At 38.8% G+C, this 20,621-nt stretch overlaps 2 protein-coding genes across 2 annotated transcripts; one reads left to right on the top strand and one right to left on the bottom strand.

Annotated features, from left to right (window-relative positions):
- Positions 1-473: 473 nt before the first annotated feature.
- On the bottom strand, positions 474-20,563 carry LOC137297766 (beta-1,3-glucosyltransferase-like). The gene is made up of 14 exons (XM_067829715.1): positions 20,496-20,563; positions 19,360-19,404; positions 18,819-18,940; positions 18,254-18,339; positions 16,854-16,962; positions 12,805-12,941; positions 12,510-12,585; positions 11,914-12,027; positions 9,150-9,219; positions 7,601-7,714; positions 6,615-6,717; positions 4,742-4,864; positions 3,602-3,743; positions 474-1,428 (listed from the first exon to the last, which is right to left on the bottom strand). The coding sequence occupies exons 1-14, from the start codon at positions 20,542-20,544 to the stop codon at positions 1,291-1,293; spliced, it is 1,428 nt and encodes a 475-aa protein (XP_067685816.1). The 5' UTR covers positions 20,545-20,563; the 3' UTR covers positions 474-1,290.
- Positions 9,538-11,208, top strand: LOC137258606 (uncharacterized). Its single transcript, XM_067796310.1, has 3 exons — positions 9,538-10,026; positions 10,173-10,362; positions 10,616-11,208. Exons 1-3 carry the CDS (start codon positions 9,538-9,540, stop codon positions 11,206-11,208), a joined length of 1,272 nt encoding a protein of 423 aa, XP_067652411.1.
- Positions 20,564-20,621: the final 58 nt, after the last annotated feature.

The following is a 20,621-nucleotide window of genomic DNA, read 5'->3' as shown; positions in this document are numbered from 1 at the left end:
ATCCAGTCATCCGAAAAAAATGAAGTTTGTTTGCAACGGGACTCGGGTGCACGAGTCATAAATCAGCTTATTTTCTTTATGTTGTATAGTCTGATAGGTGTTAAGTTCAAATCGCACGTGGTCAATGATTGAAGCTGTGTATTGCATGTTGTCTTTAGCAGACAGTCAGGCAGACATATAGGTGTGAATAAACCAGACACTGAGCTTTCTCTGTGACAGGGACTGCTCACCACAATCAACATGTTGTTTTTACGTAACGAGTAGATTATTTACTTGTTTGTGTACACAACCAAGATTAGACTACTGCTCACGACCTCAGTATGCATACTGTTTCAAGTTCCGCGAATCTATTCACTGCGCATGCGTTATGGACGCAGCGCAGCACAGCTGTTGAAACCAGTTTTCCCCCCAGTGCTGGGGGGAATTTAGTGAAACGTTTGAACTCCGATTTCGCGGGCTTTTTTTTCATCGCGTTTTTTTCAACTTTATAGATTGAATTGGCATTTTTTATGATTTGTTTCGGTAATTGCATACAAAAAGGTACCAGAATCTGCAAAGTTGTGTTTTACGTTGCATGTGACCTTTAAGCTAACTACAAACATAAAAGCTAAAAATACTTTAAAAGGAATCCCTCAGTTAACATAATCCTTTTCAATTAACATTAACCACTACAGTTTGCTGCAACCTCTTTCTTTAACATCAAACTTTTCAGTTATCATTAAGTTCTTTAGTTAATATCAAACACTACAGTTAACATCAATCTCTTCAGTTCACATTAACATCTTCAGTTAACATGGATCCTACAGCTGACATCAACTGCTTTAGTTGACATCAACCATTTCAGCCAACAACCCTTTTTACCATCAATTACCCTTACATTTCAGAACAATCTCTTCATTTAAGAAAAAACATCATTTAACAATATATCCTTCAGTTAAACAACCCCTTCAGCCATCAGCTATCCTTACAGTTAACAATTACTTTTGTTGAGAGCAGTTATTCAGTTATCACAAACCCTTCAGTAAAAACCTCTTTAGCCATTGGCTACTCAACAACAATCTCTTCGCTTAACCATATGTCCTTCAGTTAACAACCCCTTTAGCCACTGGCTACTTACAGTTAACAACAATCTCACCACCTGACCAACTCTTCAGTTAACAACCTGTTCTGTTAACCATGACCCCTTAGGCTCACAACAAATCATTAATTTAGCCTCCATGTTTGGAGGTGACATCTGTTTGCAGGAACTCGTGTGTTGCTTAAGCTAACAACAAACCATTAATTTAGCCTCTATAGTTCATCATGTTTAGAGGTGACATCTGTCTGCAGGAACTTGTACGTTGCTACAGGATCGCTGTCCCAGTGTTTGTGAAACGACACATGACTGCGGTGTTTGAGAAAGTCAGCACTGTAGTCCTCCATTCGAGCCTGTGGTGGCGAAAAAAAGACACAGATTTACATTGCTGTTCCTCCAACCAGTATGAGACACTATGAGATGACTGACTGAGTTTATTTTTAACGCCGCTTTTAGCAACATTCCAGCAACATCATGGCAGGGGACACCAGAAATGAGCTTCACACATTGTCGGGATTCGAACTGGGGTCTTCGACACTATGAGATGAGTTAAGGGGAGGGATTGATTTAGCAATGTAAAACCTCCTTCCAAATGAAGCAAGATTTGTTAAGAACATTGTTATGATAAGATCATCTTATCTTACTTTAAAAAAAAGGTCATTGCAACATGAACAGAAGTCATGCAGTCAGAGTCGGTGCTCCAAACCAGTTCCTCACTTTCTCTTTTCCAGTTGGTCTGTGTTGTTTGAACAGCAAAATATCAACATGCACTCTCAGGCATACATAAGAGATAGTATTTTGCAGCTTCAGGTTGCACCAGTGCATGTTCTAAATGCTTAAATTGAGCCTGATCATCAACTGTTTGTTGTTTGAGATGCACTAAGCAATAATCTAATTTTCTGGATAAAATCACTATTTTATACTTATCCTGACTCATGCTTAATTGCGTATCTCCTCCTCCCTGGCGAAGGTAGTGGAATACCCGAAATCCCTTGAAGTTCCCTTCTAAAAGAAGCGGATGTAAAAATACACTTACTCACCAGTAGCCTCCCTTTTCCTACCAAACTGGTCACATGACTAACCATGCTTGTCACTCTCTCCTTATAAAATCGCCCGACATGAGAATTTTGAAATTCAGCATGTCTGTGAGGGGCAGCTGGGAGGGCTTTCATTATGAGTCAGGATAAATATAAAATATCAATTTTATTCAGAAAATTGGCGGGAAAAGGGAGGCTACTGGTGGGTGAGTGTATTTATATCCGCTTCTTTTAGAAGGGTACTTCAAGGGATTTCAGGTATTCCACTACCTTCTCCAGGGAGGAGATAAGCAGTTGAGCAGGAGTCAGGATAAGAAAAAACTATCAGTGTTTTGAAGGCGGCCTGTAATTAGTTATGGACCAGAAAATCCAGTGATCAGCATAACACAGATATAACAGCTCATGGGACCATGTGATCACTCAATAGTGTCAACTGCCTCTTACAAAAAGTATGGATTAATGAAGACCAATTCAAATCCTGACAGGTTGGATGTAAATACAGACAGCTGACCTGTTAATTGGCATTAATAAGTCTGTCCTGTTTATACCTATTGAGTGAGATCTACTTGGGAAAGTGAGATCTGCATCTGGTGTATAAAGGGAAAGTGGGATCTATATCTGGTACATATAGGCTGAGTCAGATCTACTGGGAAATGTGAGATCTAGAAATGGTGTATATAGGGTGTGTGAGATCTTCATCGGGTGTATATAGGGTGTGTGAGATCGACTGGAGAGTGCAGGATCTAACACTGGTGTATATAGGGTATGTGAGATCTACACCTGATGTATATAGGGTATGTGAGATTAACACCTGATGTATATTGGGTGTGTGAGATCTACACCTGATGTATACAGGGTATGCGAGATCTACACCTGACGTATACAGGGTGTGTGAGATCTACACCTGATGTATACAGGGTGTGTGAGATCTACACCTGACATATACAGGGTATGTGAGATTTACACCTGATGTATATAGGGTATGTGAGATCTACACCTGATGTATATAGGGTATGTGAGATCTACACCTGATGTATATAGGGTATGTGAGATCTACACCTGACGTATACAGGGTGTGTTAGATCTACTGAGGAGTGTGAGATCTCCAACTGGTGCATATAGTGAGAGTGGGATTAACACCTGGTCTATATAGGGTGTTTGAGATCTGCTGGGGAGCGTGAGCTCTACACCTGGTGTATACAGGGAGTGTGAGATCAACACCTGGCGTATATAGTGAGAATGAGATCTACACCTGGTGAATATAGGGTGTGCGAGATCTACTAAGCAGTGTGTGATCTACACTTGGTACATATAGGGTGTGGGAGATTAACACCTGGTATAGATATGGTTTGTGAGATCTACACCTGGTGTATATAGGGAGAGTGAGATTAACACCTGATATAGATAGGGTGTGTGAGATCTACACCTGATGTATATAGGGTGTGGGAGATCTACATCTGGTATGTATAGGGTGTGGAAAATATGTCACCTGGTGTATATAGGGTGAATGAGTTATTGTTATGCCCATTCTCTTGAGACACATGCCAAGGATCATATCGTCCGGAGAGTCGTCAGATGGGCAGGTGCACTCCTTGGCAAGCTGTTTCAACAAGGGCCAGCTGAACAGCATCCTGAAGGAAGACAGCCATTATAGCATCTTAACATTTTTACTGAATAAAAAGAAAACTAGTATACTCTTAAAAAGAACTGGGGAACGTGAATATTCAATTGGTTATGAAGTATAGGAGTTAAACTTTCAAAGAGACATCTTCAGAATGCACCATCATTTTTCTTTATCACCCTAAACACAATGCATGGGATGCACATGCACAACACATACATGTGCATGGGGTGTCATTCTTGATTTTGATGGTTGTCAAGAAGGTCGTTAAATCACTGTAGACCATTAATTTTGACAATCATCTTGCATCACACAGTTGTTAGTGTTGGTTTCTAGCCATTTTATGACTTGAAAATATGAAAATCACACACATGCGAATTTCATGTCATACACCAGTCATCTTTCAAGATAACTTACTGCACAAACAACTATGGTCATAAGGAAGTGCAGGAAGTGATGTATTCCCAAAACACATCATTATTAATATAAAATCATATCAACATCATTTGACTTTGATATATCTCTAAAAATTTTGCAAATTAAAAATGGAGTTCTCTGATTGTTGTAAACGTATATATGCACAATGTCGGCATTAAGTCAACAGTGTATCATTGTTTGCAGTGTACCAAAAACAGTGTATCAACAATGCACGTCGAATACTCACAAAAGTGGTTCTCAGAAATAATACTGCAATATCTATCATTTAAAAAGTGTTTTGTGATATACCAATAATACCTGCAGCCCAATACATCATGCAGTGGAATTCCCTGGGTGTGTGTATCTCATATGTCATATGGAAGGAGAAAATACATCACTTCCCCAAAACCAATATCTACAATGTAACGGAACAATGCCAGTACATAGTTGTAAGTTCACACCACACTCAGCCATATTCCAGCTAAATGCTTCTAGTATATAAACAATGTCTTGACAACAATACTTTAAGGAGCATCTAAGCACCAGACGGCATGTCTGGCTTATCAACATGTTTGTCCTACCCAGGCTTACCCGCCTCCTCCAGTGATGTAGTCGTAGCCGTAGCCTCTTGCTGACATGTAACCATACCGCTCACCCAGTGCTATGTCTTCACTGGCATCATAGCACGCCAACATCAACCTCAGTTTCTGCAAGCTGAAACATCAAATATCACTAATGTCAAAACAATCTGAACTATAACTGGCCTTCTTATCTATTAGAAAATAAAGAAGAAAATGGGTGTAAAGAGTGAGTTTAGTTTCATGCGGCACTCAGCAAATTATCCAGCTATATGCCAGTGGTTGTAAATAACTGATATTTGATGTAACTTCAGTGTGAAACGAAAGCATGTACAATTGGAATAAGTTAGTAGTTGTTAACTGTCTAAGCATACAATCGTTATTGGACACAACAGCAGACGCAGTGGAAAATCTTGATTCCTCGCGGCAGAAAAGCATGTGCTGCAGAAAGAAAATACCAGTTAAACAGCACATGGAAATTGGTGGCATGCAAGCAAATGAAATGATCTGAGTATCGGCCATTGTCTTTGTATGCTACCCTATAAGACTTTCAGTCCCAATAAGTAACTTCACTGAACTTAATACGGTATGTTTTCATTGTCTAATCTACTTTCCATGCACTATTTACTTTATGTAAACTGTTATGCTGTACATAAATCTCCAGTGGCAATTAATAATAGCCTTTAATAATGAATTGACATAACAGAAACATACTGTAGCATCAAGGACTGATTTATTGTATGCAGATAGATGACTGGTTGGGAAAGAGTTTCTCATCTACCCGTCATATAATTAACGTAAATGTCTTTACTTGTATACCTGTTCTTTAATGTAAAAAAAGGTGGGGATACGTAAGGATCTCGAACCACTGGGTGTTATTTTTGCCAGTAGACATCATATACTTTCACTTTTTCATTGGACGTCGTACATGTATAAGATGAGTAAAAATAACAGACCCTCCAAGGCTCAGTTTAGGAGATGTTCACCTCCTTGCAGCGGGTGCTACTTAAGATAACAGACAAGTTGCACCTGCCAAATTTCAGTTGCACTGCGTTTATTGCAATATGTAATAAAGAAATATGCTATTGAATTAGATGTTTTCTTCAGAAGTTTACCCACTTAGAAATTGACTTACACCTTGTGCAAGTTAGACTCATAACTAGGTTGCACTTTGTAATATTTGGCTGCACCAGTGTAAGTAACAAAGCACTAAATCAAGCCCTGATCTCTGACATCTTTAGGCTTATAGCAAATATTCCAGTATCGATAACTTTCAAAAACTTCTATGACAAGCAAATAGCAACAGCAAATTATTATCAAGCTTTCAACCTCAATTTTGCAAAACTAAAACCAAATATAATTTGTTGCCTTGATGTTTGAAGATATTATTATCAGACACCAGATAAAACTGCTTCTTGATTTAGAAACATCCAACAGATTAACTAACTTAGTTAATTAACATCAACTATGAAATGCATACACCCTTTATTCAGACAGGATAGATTTAGTTCTCTCAGTGTTAACCTTTAATGGAGGGGCAGTCAGGGCCTATTTCACAAAACTTGTATACGAGGTACTTATGCTTACGAGAGTTTTGTGAAACAGGGCCCAGATCTACACACTAACTGCCTGTTGTTTGTTTGTTGCATAACCTTGCATCAAGCAATATTTTATCTATATGGCAGCTGTGTGACAATGCAGTGATCAACAGCATGAGCATTGATCTATGCCATTGGGATCCGACATGTGTCCACCAAGTCAGTGAGTCTGCCCACCCAGTCTGATGGTCACATCTTATGACAAGCATGGGTTGCTGAAGACAACTCCAATCGGTTTTTCATGGGTCCAATTCTAATGAGATTGACCATGATATGATGTCTGCTGACCTGATAATGGTGTCATCATCTGCTATCAGCAGCCACTTCTTGTCAGCGAACTCCTTTTTCTCCGCAGCTCTTCTGATGATAGCCATGGTTTTCCCACAGTGGCCTGGAACATGGACATGACAGAGTTACATCCCTTTGACATACCTGGATATGCTGATCATATCATGAACATGATGGAGACCTTAGCCAGACACTGTATGCAGTAGACAAACAGAGGTGGTCTTTCAGCAGTGATTCCTCATGGTATTGGAAACAGTTTGGTTGCTTTCACTGACCCTGTTTGTAAAATTATTCCAATGTCAGTGTTTGCCTGCCAGCTTGAAGATTCACATCTCCGATGTCGAGATTTTAGGTAAAACCTATGAGCACTGGTAGACTGCTCACAAACCTAGAAACAAAGCTACAGCAAATCAGGTTTTCAAACCCACAATCATAGGCTCCTTGTTTGACAAAGGGACAAAACTCTGCACAGGTAACTATGGTACCTGAAACGACATTACTAACTAATCGCCTCTTTCCGTGAGCTAAAAGAAGACACATACCTGTACAGAACACCATTAGTGACAAAAATCATGGCAAGCCAATCAAATTGTGCGTAGTAAAAAGCATTTTGAAGCATGAAATGGCCCCACCATCAAACTTTGAAACTTTGCTAAACTATGCAAAGCACAATTTAAACAAACTTTGAGCTAAAGAATCAGCAACTTTCAACACTGAAAAATTTTCACTAAGGGAATGACTGTAGCTGTTTTGCAAGTGGGATATGGGACATTCTAAAAGTAGACACGTGTGGAAATTCACAGTTGTCTTTCCTAGGGAATGGTACTACACTATTTCCATCTCCGAGAGTTGTGCTTAGACAAGGCCCATTTGTAAACATCGCCATGACAGGAGCACAAGTTGCTTGCTGGCATGACACGTGTAATGCTGAAACGACTGCGCCAACCCCAAATTTGCTATCAGCTTAGACTGAGACTAGTATGTACCTCTTTCCGTATTAGGGACGCCGAGGGTAATGGTAGGTATACTGGGATCATCTACATCACTGAAGTACTCGATGTTGCTGCTCTCTTGGCTCCATGTCTTCTTCACAACAGGAACTTAAAACCAGACAAAGTAAGTGTGTCTATCATTTTTCTACAAAATGCATCAAACTGCAATATGCGTGTTATATTGCATTAATGTGATAAAAACAATTCACAAATGTCCTTATGATTAATATGATGATTATGATACACAACAGAATAACAGTAACCGAATTACATTGTATTAAAAATAATATTTAAGTGTTTGAAACCCTCATTTTGTAGTCAAAAACCCCTGAAAATTAGGACTATGAGTCCCAGGGACGCTCAAATATGGCACTCAAGGTAAATCCCTGCAATCAGTGGCAATCCCTGTCAAACACTTTAGCTCCGGATAAATTGCAATACATTTTTGATATCAACAGGATCAGATGGAGGGTGAATGGGTGCTTAGCTATCCCACATATAATTAATTTATACTAGTGATTTACTGCAGATTCCAAACTAAGCATCCTATCAGACAAACATGAACAAAGTCACATCAAGTCAAAACTAGGATCCTATAATCCTCGGTGGGATAAGGATGTAGTCAGTGCAAGCCTGCACAGCTGAATATCAAAGACTCTTCAAGTATATTTTCTTGTCAGTGATATTCTATTTGTATTAATTTCAGTGAAGATATCTGAAAAACAGTAACTTATTCAATAATTACATTATCTGGCAAACATTTAATTAGAGCTTGGGGACTTTTCTTTGAGAATTTAGGTAAAAATAAAATCAGCCTCTAAGCAGATCATGATAAATACCCGTATTCATCACAAAACATAAAACACATTCAGTGGTCATATAGTAAACTCAGCTGGTATTTTGCAGCATTATAGCTATTATGACTGTGCAATCTAACCGGTTCACCAACATTTACCAGTTCAGACATGAAAATGATTTGTATTGCAATATGCTGATCAAAAACCAGCATTTTGACATGCATTCAGAGAACTTTGCAACACTCGGAAATCTTCGCATATTTCCGTTTTTCACACCGAAAATCAAGCTCAGTCTTGTGTTCAAGTGTTTCATAATGTTTGGATCTGAATGTTTGAAAAATTTCCTCACGAATGACCAGTGACCTCTGATCAAGTTAAGTTGATGTCTAAAACCTCATGGCTTTTTTTGAGAGAGGTGAAGCTAGTTCAAACTAGTAACCACTGTGTTGATGCTAAATTGTTCTTTTCCCTTTTTTCATTTGTACAAAACATTATTTACATTTTTATTTTGTCATAATTAAGAGTTTTCATTAAAGATGAATCAAGCACAGTGATTGTGTTGTTTGTGCTTCGTAAATCAAGAATTAACTTGATTATAAGTAGATGTTTCTTAATAAAAATGTCTTGCAATATATTGCAATACATATTGCAATATATGCTTTAGCACCGCAATATATTGCTATATGAAAGTTCTCTGCAATACCCACTACTAATTATAACCAATAACACAGAAACCCATCTCGTACCTCTGTCTGCATGGAACTTGCCGCATGTCTTCACTGCAACACTAAGGTCCTCATCAGGTATAGCAGCACCCTGTGAGAATAGGGAATCGACATGAATATTTATCTTACCTCACACATGAATGTCGCTTTCTGATTGGCTAAGTGCCATTCTATTATTTTCATTATTATGTACGCACATTTTCCTGGCTATTTGATTGGTCCAGAGGCGGTCACGTGACCGTCGACAGAAAAGCATATTGACTCCAACCCAGGTCCGACCAATATTCGTATTGACTTGAGTTACTAAAAATAGATTTTGAGAGACCCGGATGAGGACTTCCCTATGATTCAACCAATGAGATAGCTTTGCTTGACGGAATTCCCGTTACGCTTCATTCGTAACGCTGAGATGACAGAAAGTAAACAAACTCGTTTTGCGGAACTTTCGGATACTGAAAAAAAGATTATTTTGGAAAATGTTGAAGCCAAAAACACAAAGAAGGCCACTTCAACGGCGATACATGTTTTAAGGGAATACCTGAGCCAAAAGGGCAAAACTATCGAATTTGAAAATCTCACCCCTGAAGATCTTGACGCTATTTTATCAGAGCTTTACCTAGAAGCAAGGACCGAAAAAGGAGAAAAATACAAAAAATCAACGCTCATGGCCTACAGACATGGAATACAGAGGTACATCGAAAAAACAAGACCTGACATTGACATAATACGAGGCGCAGATTTCAAGACATCAAGCAAGACTTTCAAGGCGATGGGAAAAGAATTGAAGCGCACTGGATTCGGCGAAGTAAATCATCATGCCCCCATAGCCGACGCAGATCTGATTAAACTGTACGACTACGTTTGCAGTGATGACAGTCCCGTATTTCTACAATACAAGGTGAATAGACAAATACAAAAATCGTTATGTAATCAAAATGTTTTTGATGCACTACACTTCAATGTATTTACAATTTTAATGAGTATCAATATTGATCAATCATGATTCTATAAATCCATTAATTAGACCTAATATTTGACGATCAGGTGTTCCTGGATATAATGCTTCACTTTGGAAGGAGAGGGAGAGAGAACCTGGCAGCACTAAGGGTAACAGACCTAGCGGTTACCACGGACGCTGAGGGAGACATGTTTGTTTACATGTGCACGGACGAACAGACTAAGAACCATCAAGATGACGGAGACCGTGCTAGAGGGAGGATGTATGAGAAGAAAGGTATGCAATTTTATTGAACACATTATTTTGAATGTAAGCCAATATGATTGTAAACACTGAAAGGATACATACCAAAGTTACAACAAATGACGCTGGCGAGGCAACCGTGACTACAAATATCAAGGGACGTCACTCTCATTCAATTTCCTTCGGCTGTTTTACGTTTTGATAAAAGCTTGCTCAAAGGTTCAAATCCATAAAATGTTACATTATTATGCACTTTTATTCAAACAATTTATTCATTCTTTTACAGACAATACAAGATGCCCAGTCCGTTCTTATGTGAAGTACATAAGACTTCTGAATAAAAACTGCCCAAAGTTGTTCCAACAACCGAACACGAAGATGGAATATAACCAGCACTATTATCCCATTGCCCTTGGCCACAACCGTATCGGTTCAATGATGCCAAATCTGAGCATCAAGACAGGGCTCTCCATGAAATATACTAATCACTCACTGAGAGCGACAACTGTTCACGTCTTGGACGCAGCTCAGGTCCCTTCCCGCCATATTATGACCGTGACTGGACATAAGTCTGAGTCTAGCCTAAAAACATACACTGGCTACACTGATGAGAAAGCCAAGAAGAAAATGTCAGCAACCATAGCTGAGAAAACCTGTGATGCTGCCGTGCCTGTTGATGATATCAATAACTTCCTGAATGATGTTGACTTTGACAGACTTCTGGAAACAATTGATGTTCATGAAACTACTGACTCTGCAATTAAGCCTAATGTGCAGATGCAGAGCAGCATGGTACATAACTGCTTGACCCGAATGCCCGGACCTGTAATGCATGGCTGCAATGTTACTATTAACTACAATTTCTACCAACACCAGTAAAATGAGCTTTGTATTGTCACAGTATTGTTGACGTAAGGTTATTGGTTTGTAGTGGAAATAAAATTACTTTTCTTGACTGAATGATTATGTTTTGGTTTTTAGAAGTTCATTTTCTGTAATTACATAATAAAACAATTATAGACTGGTGAAACGTTGTGTTCTCACATAAAGAAGTTGATATCCATAAAATCTTCATTCAATGTTTATGTTTCTGAGTACACATTTTTTGGTTAAAATCACTTCCAAAAGAGCATGGTCATTTCGATTTGCCAATTACATTTCACTTTACCAAATGTGTTGTGTTTGATGTGTAACAATGCACTCAGCAATATTCCAGCTACATGGCTGAGGTCTGAATCTCGACCAGGCAATCCAGTGATCAACAGCATGAGCATTGATCCATGTGGGATACAATGATATCTGCCTACCTAATCAATGAGTCTGACCACCCAATCCCATCAGTTGCCTCTTTGACATGCATGGGTTGTTCAAGACCAATCCCAACCCGCATCTTCATAAGTCCAAGACGTACTTCACTTCAGGCATTTCTCCACAACGAAGAATTTAAACCAACACACACTTAATGTATGCATATTCAGTGGGTCAGAACGAGTCTAGTAATGCTTAAAAACAGTCACTGTATTATCTAAAAAACCCAATGGATGGTGTTATCAGCATCATACTTGAAACTTGTTTAATACTCACACACTGAGGAAATTTCAAATTGTCGTATGTAGCACAATCCTCTGAGTCAAGAACGCAGAGTTCTGTCAGTTCCGTCAAACTTGTATCTAGTTTCTCTAGCAAGTACCTAGCAAACTGAAAGAGTAGAATCAAAACATCCTTTGATATATATAGTCTCTCTCTCTCTCTCTCTCTCTCACACACACACACACACACACACACACACAAATATAGATACTGATATATAAAAGGTGACACACTGTATTAATAAAACTGTTCATTGATCCAAGACAGATGGAAAAGTATTGACGATGGATTACATTTTCCATGGTCAAACTGAAACCAATTGTTTCAAACTTGAGCAGTCAATGTTCTGAATAGTTCCTGAAATTTCCTTTATTCTTACTTTTCATGTAGAGAGTATGGTTTTACGCCACATTCAGCAATATTCCAGCTGCATGGCGGTGGTCTGTAAATAATCGGATATGCAATATTTCTGATGTAAATGGACAGAAAATATCATTAGGATCTTCAACCAGAAACTTGCCAGTGTGTGCAAATGGTTCTTATTGCTAGTGTTGAATTATGGACATATTTGAACCTTCTCAATCTCTCACCTCATGTTTAGGATCAATGTTGAAGTCAATTGAATTCAAATCAGCACCTGGTAGATCTTTCATCATTTCCGCTAACCTTTTGCAAACAATGAAATAAAAGTTTGAATAGCAGTCACTATGAATATGGAACATGGGCTGCAATCTGTAAAGATATTACCAAGGGAGCATTAGGGTAGGGTAGGGTTGGGTAAAGGATAAAGAATAAAGGTCAGGTCAAGGGTTAGGAAACAAACAATACCCCAAACCCCAACAGTTCAACCAGTAATCCTTGGATTGTAAGGTCACTGTGACCTACCTGGCTACCAGTGGTTGACTGAGAAGAAAGCCAGCTCTTAAATCAGGGAATGCAAAGGCTCCAGGGTCATCAGAACCGTAGAAATGATGAATGATACTTATTTGTGCGTCGTGTAACCCTCTGCCAAGGAACACATTCTGCAATGAAACATATATTCCTACGTGGAATGAAGTTCATCGCCATGCTCTGCACATGCACTAACCCACTGCACTAGCACTGGGTTTGTTCATTGCCATGTATTGCCTACTTCTTGTAAATGTGTTCTCTGAGCCAGTCTATCTTATCCTTGTTTACAAGTAAGCTGATGATGATAAATAATACCCAATCTCAAAATGAATCTACAACTGAAATGAAGAAGAAATCTGGCCCTCAAAGGAGCACTGATCCAGCGCAATTTCTGTTTGTGCCTACATTCTAATCAATTCGTCCAGCTGCCAGATGGTCAGTCCCCACTCCTTTGACCTTGATGGACATAGGGACTGGGCAGCTGGCTACCTTGTCAACCTAAACAATGGGACAAGAAGAATGAAAACCCATTAGATGCAGTTGTTTGAAAAGTATTTCACTGACTTTTTACACTGCACTCAGCAATATTCCAGCTATATGGCGGCAGTCTGTAAATAATAGAATCTGGACCAGACAATCCAGTGATAAACAGCATGAGCATCAATCTGCGCAACTGGGAACCAATGACATGTGTCAACCAAGTCAGCAAGTCTGACTACCTGATTCCGTTAGTGGTCTCTTATGACAAGCATAGTCCCCTTTCATAGCAAGCATGGGTGGCCGAAGGCCTATTCTACCTGCACAGGTCGAAAAGTATTTTAAGTATCCCAGAAGCAAGGTATTTTAAGATTTTCTGATGCATGGACAGTATGGTGACTGATCCAATTTGATCATATTTCCGTGATTTTTACTTCGATATTTAATCATGTCATATAACAATAAGACACCTACTGGCTGGAGGAGCATATAAATTTTTTAGTGAATATGTTATTGCTTTTACTGCATAACGTATCAATTATGAGTCTGGACTTGGAATCATCACAAGATTTTGTGAACTAAGTAAAGGCGACGCCCCTCGTGGCCACCCTAAAAGGCAGGAAAAGTCAACCAGAAGAAAGGAAAAGACATTTGACCGATGATGATGATGAGGAGGATGATGATGATGATGATGATGATGATGATGATGATGATGATGATGATGATGATGATGATGGATACTACACAAAAGCAAAGGGTGTCTCAATCGGCACAACATAATGACTATTTTGCATGTAGCTTGATGTCATGTCAGTGATCATTGTTCAGCCTGATATGTGGAGGGCTTTGCTAATGTGGTGTCTGCTATAGATAAGTTAACATCACATTTTGATAAGAAAATGGACTTTCTTCCTAAGATGAAATCCACAACTTAGATTACCTTACAAAGGTTTCCAATTAGCATTTCTCATGTCTGGAGTAAATACTACACACTATATGTTTGGCCAATGTATTAGATGTTATGTAATTTCCAATGGAAGTGCAGCAAAAGGAATTATCAGATGAGTTAAAAAAAACAAACATTGATCAAATTCAAAGGATTAACCGACAGGTTGATTTATTAATTACTTTTATCTTGACCATCCACTTTGTCTGAAGTTTTTTTTCCAGTTAATTACATGATGAAGCTTTATTTCAACTCTGTTGATCAATGCAACGATATGCCCTTATACTAAGGTGGTGCAGTAGAGATTGCAACCCAGAAAATGATTATGTAATTTTCTGAATAAAATTGATATTTCATACTTATCCTGACTCATGATTATTTGCTTACCTCCTCCCTCTATGCGAAGACACTTAAAATCCTGTGAATTTCCCTTCTAACTGAAGCAGACGTACAAAACACTCACCCATCCATTTATCGTCGTATTAGGAGCAAGTAGATCTACGTAGAGCTAAGGTGACTGCCTTCACCACTCTAGCGGATTATCCTCAATGTATCAATCAGGCTTTGATGTATATGTAACAATGTCCAAGCGCTTGTTTGGTGTGCGGATGGGCGGGTAGGTTCTTTCATTCTGGGTATCTCAGTAATGGTTGACTGTTCCTTGATGAGTTCTGGAAACCATTCCCTCACTGGCCAGTAGGGATGTGAGAATGCATAAGCGACTGAGATGCTGAGAGCGACTGTTGCCCTTGCTAACGGATCTAGTACTGGAAATATGAATGTTAGTATCTCTTGAACCTGGTGGCAAATAGGTCTATTTGTGGTGATCCATATGATCAGATGTCTGTCAAATAAGTCTCTGCAATGTTGTAATGGGTGTAGTAGTATTATATTTCGGGCCAAATGTTGTACCGCAGCGAGTAGACAAAGAAGCTACTGCCCCTGCCGTAATGGTAACAGAGAGAGAGTAGAACTTGTGGTATCATGGCTTGAATCTTGTCTCCAAACTTTCGTGTTGTGAAGATTTTCCTTCCCGGAATGTAAAACTTATGTCAGATTCAACTCTGAGGTGATCAAATCTTCCAGTAATCTGTGTTATCATGCTTGTTGTTGCAGGAATGTTTTAATCAGCTGAATATTCATGAAGACAGATAAACAATGTTGAATCTGCTGTAAGATCTCTTTGTCTTGTCAAGACAATCAAATGCCATTGTAGACCGCATCTGGGTTGTAGATGATGCCTTGTTGAAAGGGTTGTTTACATCTGAAGACGACTCCTGACACATGACAAACGGGTGCATTTTATGCTGGGCTTTGGCTTTCGAAGACCAATCAGATTGCAGATGTGACATCACTGGTGTTGCAGCTAAATGATCATCGTGAAATCTTGTGCAGTTGGTTATTCCCTCACTAGGAGTCAGAGACACATGAGTGTATACATGATTGAATAGAAGTGTGCAATTCTTTCCTCCGCTTAATACTGACGTAGGTAGACTGTTCTCCTAGTTGCTGTGTAGGTGTTCTTCAACTGAAGATTATACCGTCATTATCTTATACAGATGTTGCACAGCAATTCCCATGCTTCCCCACGCTGATGCAGGTTGACTGTAGTAAACGGGTTCCATGAAGCTTTGAAATAATCTTGTTGAATTCCTTGCTGTGACTGTGAAGACATCTTCTTTTTCCCTCTTATGTAAGCTGTCAACTCTCATATTTGCGAATGGTCCAAAAGGGTTCATGGAATCCATGAATGTTGTCCCTGTGCCCATGATGGGACAATGATGGTGATGATGAGGATGATGATGATGATGATGATGATGACGACGAAAAGTTATGAGCTGATATCAGAGTACTCACAACAATGACTCATTTTGTTGGGACAGTGAGTGAATGAGTATGGTTTTATGTTGTTTCTAGCAATATTCCCACGATATCACCAGAAATGGCTTCACACATTTTAAACATGAGGAAATGAACCAGTACATCATTGGCATGATGAGCTGACACTTCTTTGGTGATTGAATGTATTACTTAATATCTTGGGTCAAAAATCTGCTTAGTTTTTATACTTGTTTGAGTTGTCATTAATGTCAAGTGAAAACAGACTCAGATGAATTTTTATGAATGTGTCAACATCACATGACCTTACTAGTACAGAGCTTTGGATGCTTATTCAGCCTTGTCATTAAAGCAAAGCTGAGACAATGATCTTGTCAAAAGCACACTTTTGAAAGCTTATAAGTTAATACCTGAGACTTATCGTCACAAGTTCAGAAATGCTCACAAAAGGGACAATGAGACTTTTGTTGAGTTTGTTAGAGGAAAGGAAACATTGTTTGATAGGAGGTATGGGTCTAAGGAAGTCATCAATTTTGATGATTTGAGACAGTAAGTTTTGATGAAAATTTCAAGTAGTGTGTTCATTCTGATCTTAAGACTTATTTGGATGAATGAATGGTTGATGACTTACATGATCTGTATGCCCTTGAATTTTTAGCCCAACAGGAGTACAATTACCTGTGTTCCTTTTCACTGACAAAATGGTCCACAGTTTGACTACATTCAACACTGGTCAACAGATGTGGTTCCATAGAGCAATCACAAGACTGTTTTACATTACCTTTGAGGAGTCAAAACGTGTCAAAAGATTCAACAGTTTTGGTAGCTTTATCCTAGTTTCTTCTTCACAAAAAAATACCCATGGTGTACTTGGGAAAACATCTGGAAACCTGGAACATAAAGAGAACAGCCTTTACATTTTTCACAAAGACTCGCGAAGTTCCAGGTTAGAACTGGTCTGTAGTAACAAATGCTTGTCGTAAAAGGTGACTAAAAGGATCGGGTGGTCAGGCTTGCTGACTTGTTTGACACATGGCATCATGTCCAAGCTGTGTAGATTGATGCCAATGCTGTTCACGAGGCCTTAAAATGCATACATGTACTTGGAACAAGGTCTGTCCCAGATATCCAAGAGGGGCAATATGACCTTAATGCAATACTTGGAACCAGATCTGTCTCAGACATCCAAGTGGGGCAATATGAATGCAATACTTGGAACCAGGTCTGTCCCAGACATCCAAGAGGGGCAACGTGGCCTTTATGCAATACTTGGAACCAGATCTGTCTCAGACATCCAAGTGGGGCAATATGAATGCAATACTTGGAACCAGGTCTGTCCCAGACATCCAAGAGGGGCAATGTGGCCTGGATGCAAAACTTGAAACCTGGATATCTGGGACAGACCTGGTTCAAAGTATCGCATTAAGGCCACATTCACCCTCTTGTACGCTTGCACTAGAGCCACATTCTACTTTGAACTATACATGTACAATATTTATTTCAGTTTTTAGTGAAATACATGTTGCATACATCAACTAAGCTCTACTAACATGACCTTGACAAATCTGTGTCTTCATGGGTAAAATGATTAAGAGAGGGATAGCAATACATAATCACCACAAGTAACCGCTACCAAGCCTGTTAATGAAATTGTATTTATAATTTCCACCATGGACACATGTTCTTCAATGATCAATCTCACAATAACCACAGCAAATGAAAAAGATGTATGAGCAGTGAAAATATTCTGATTACCATCTACTTTGAAATTCAAAGCATTTGACATTTGATGTTTCATGTGATAAGCACATCAGTGAAACTAAATATTTGTAAATAAATAACAAGACATGGTTCAAGTGACTGCCTCTGCAACCGTATTAAAATTAAACATTTCTGACCTACGATTGCACTAAATAGTGAGATGAACATGATTAAAGTACAATACAAACCACGGTATCTGAAAATTATTTCCTAAATGTTCCAATCCACAAGCTTTTGCAGTACGATGTCATTCGTCAATCCTATGATAAATTAGGATACAATAGATGTGATAGCTCATAAAGGTCATACACTTTGAAGATCAGGACCCAGGTCTCTTTTAGGAACTCCAGTGTTTAGTGGGGTGACCTTTATTCATGATTCTACAAGAGATATTAAACCAATCAGAGATAAAATACTTACACTGAAAATACCGGAAATAATGTCCATACTCCCAGAGATGGCAGGCCTTTTGTCTCATGGAGAAGATACAATCCTGGGCGATCATCCTGAAACCAAACATCAAATAATCAGATCACGTTCATGATATTAGGCCTTTCAGTTATTTAGTCTGACAGACTCAGGTTTTACACCGATGTTAGCAATATTTCAGCAATATCATGATGGGGGACACCAGAAATGGGCTTCACACATTGTACCCATTTGGGGAATCGAACCTGGGTCTTCACTTTAACCATTAAGCTACCCCACCACCCCTACAGTTATTCAGATGCTCCTACACTAAATGTTTACAGATAAACCAGATGAATAAATTATGAAACAAATGTGTTGGGACTGAAAATATATCTGTATTTTACTGATATTTGTTTGCATTGTGTTTTTTTTTAATTTTCAATATCAGGTGTCAAAAAGCAATAAAAAAGTACCATTCAGTAAAGACAAGGTAAAGTTCATAGTGAACCAAGTGCATGTGCTGTGCATGAAACATAATATAAAAGTTCATGCGGAGTGCAGATGTTCTTCTTACCCCTTTCAAGTTCAGTTGCTTGATTTGTTTCTCAAAGTCCTCCTTTAAGAGATGTGCCCTTTTGGCATGGAATGAATTTGGTTGGGACATCACGATGAATGTAATATCTTTATACTCAACATCTGAAGAAGATAATGAAGATAAGAATGGGTTAGGTTTTACACCACTTTGAAGGATCTTCCATTATATCACAGCATGTATGAAAAACACAAACAAAAAATAAACAAGCTCACACATAGGTTAACATGCTTGAATACAAAGAAATTCTAAAGGATTAAGGACCATGCCAAACACTGAAGTGAAGATATGTTGGTTTGTTGTTTAACATTGCACTCATCAATATTCCAGCTATATATATGTGGCTGCAGTCTATAAAGAAACAAGTCTGGGGCGAACAGTCCATTAATCAATAGCATCGACCTTAGGATACGATGACTTTACTGAACCGAGTCAGCAAGCCTAACCAATCAGTCCCGTTACTAAAGGTCAGTTCTAACTTGCATCTTTACAGGTATTAATAATGATGAATGACAATGAGTACCTTTTTGTTTTCCTGCTCCACTTGCAAACAAAACTGTCAACAATGCTGTGAACAGAAAGACATCAAACGATCACAATGTGTACTCAGATTGGTAAGAGTGCCCCCTTCCCAGTCAAAAACCAAAATTACAAATTGACATGCACACCTCACCCTAAATATACATTCAATAAACAAGAACAGGAACACAATCAGTGAACTTATATGACTGTTGGAATTTTACACTGGGGAAGTTGGAAGTATAGCAGAACTCTTTCCCTAGGATTTTCTATTTCCAACCTATGTAATGATCAATGCGTATGATATCTACTATTACACAGGTTTTCATTTAGGAGTTAAACATCATGTGTTGGCCAATTTCCGGGTGTTATTGAGTATTTGAAGCATGGGAATGCATTTGGAACTGACGGTGTCAGCCAGAGGTTTCAAATGATATATTCCCGTGCTTCAAATACTCAATAACACCCGGAAATTGGACAACACATGATGTTTATCGACATTGTAAACACAAAAGTAAACCAAAAGGGTTTTAGTGTCTGCACTCGTTTACATCGAATACAGACACAGCACTGAAGTGTCATCAGATGGCCGTTTCAGCTGGTTCTCATGGTAGCATCTGGAGTTGCTCATTTGTGACGTCATTCTAACTTTACGTCACAATATGATTTGAATGACATCACCACTGTTGATGACACAACAATACAATTGTTTACGTGTCAGTACGCGGTGAATAGTCTTTCAGTTTCCGGGAATCTAATACCATTTAATCATGTTTTTCAACCAATCAGATTACAGAACACAGTAACTTTTGGTTTAAAATGAGGTGACAAGGTGAGGTTGAATTGTTATTAAATGTATTGCTATTATCAGAGACCATATTATGTTATACGGTCTCTGCTACTATTAAATCTGACAAGTTATAGCATGTTCTTCCTTAAATTATACGAGAAAAAATCTGGATTTTTAGCCATCCGTGACGGTGGGAAAGGGTGTCACCCATGGACAGGAACACCAGTTCCTTATGAGATAAACAAGCTCGCTGTTGCATGGCTGTGACAGTTACGGTTGCATTCATGCATTGCTGTAAGAGAAGCTCTGAAACCTATGTAAATCATATTTACGATCTTACAGAAACCAACCTGTCAAACCGAGGAGATTGAAATTTGACACGTTTGAAAACGACGCCATGTCTGTACCTGGTGCCCGTTCCTTCAGATCTGAAGAAGACGTTAGCTGGTTGGACAAAAATTAGGCACTGACCAATA

Source organism: Haliotis asinina, chromosome 1, assembly GCF_037392515.1.
Source record: "Haliotis asinina isolate JCU_RB_2024 chromosome 1, JCU_Hal_asi_v2, whole genome shotgun sequence".
In the NCBI taxonomy this organism is placed as follows: Eukaryota; Metazoa; Mollusca; class Gastropoda; order Lepetellida; family Haliotidae; genus Haliotis; species Haliotis asinina.
Note: the sequence above shows the minus strand (reverse complement) of the source record. Positions and strands in the feature narration are given on the sequence as shown.

Coding starts and splice junctions, on each gene's coding strand:
- LOC137297766 (XM_067829715.1), bottom strand. CDS start 20,544: ATGGCGTCGTTTTCAAACGTGTCAAATTTCAATCTCCTCGGTTTGACA. Junction 12,586..12,804: donor AGTCAACCACTGGTAGCCAG/GTAGGTCACAGT, acceptor TGTTTGCAAAAG/GTTAGCGGAAATGATGAAAG. Junction 12,028..12,509: donor ACATTGATCCTAAACATGAG/GTGAGAGATTGA, acceptor CTACTCTTTCAG/TTTGCTAGGTACTTGCTAGA.
- LOC137258606 (XM_067796310.1), top strand. CDS start 9,538: ATGACAGAAAGTAAACAAACTCGTTTTGCGGAACTTTCGGATACTGAA. Junction 10,027..10,172: donor CCGTATTTCTACAATACAAG/GTGAATAGACAA, acceptor TTTGACGATCAG/GTGTTCCTGGATATAATGCT. Junction 10,363..10,615: donor GAGGATGTATGAGAAGAAAG/GTATGCAATTTT, acceptor ATTCTTTTACAG/ACAATACAAGATGCCCAGTC.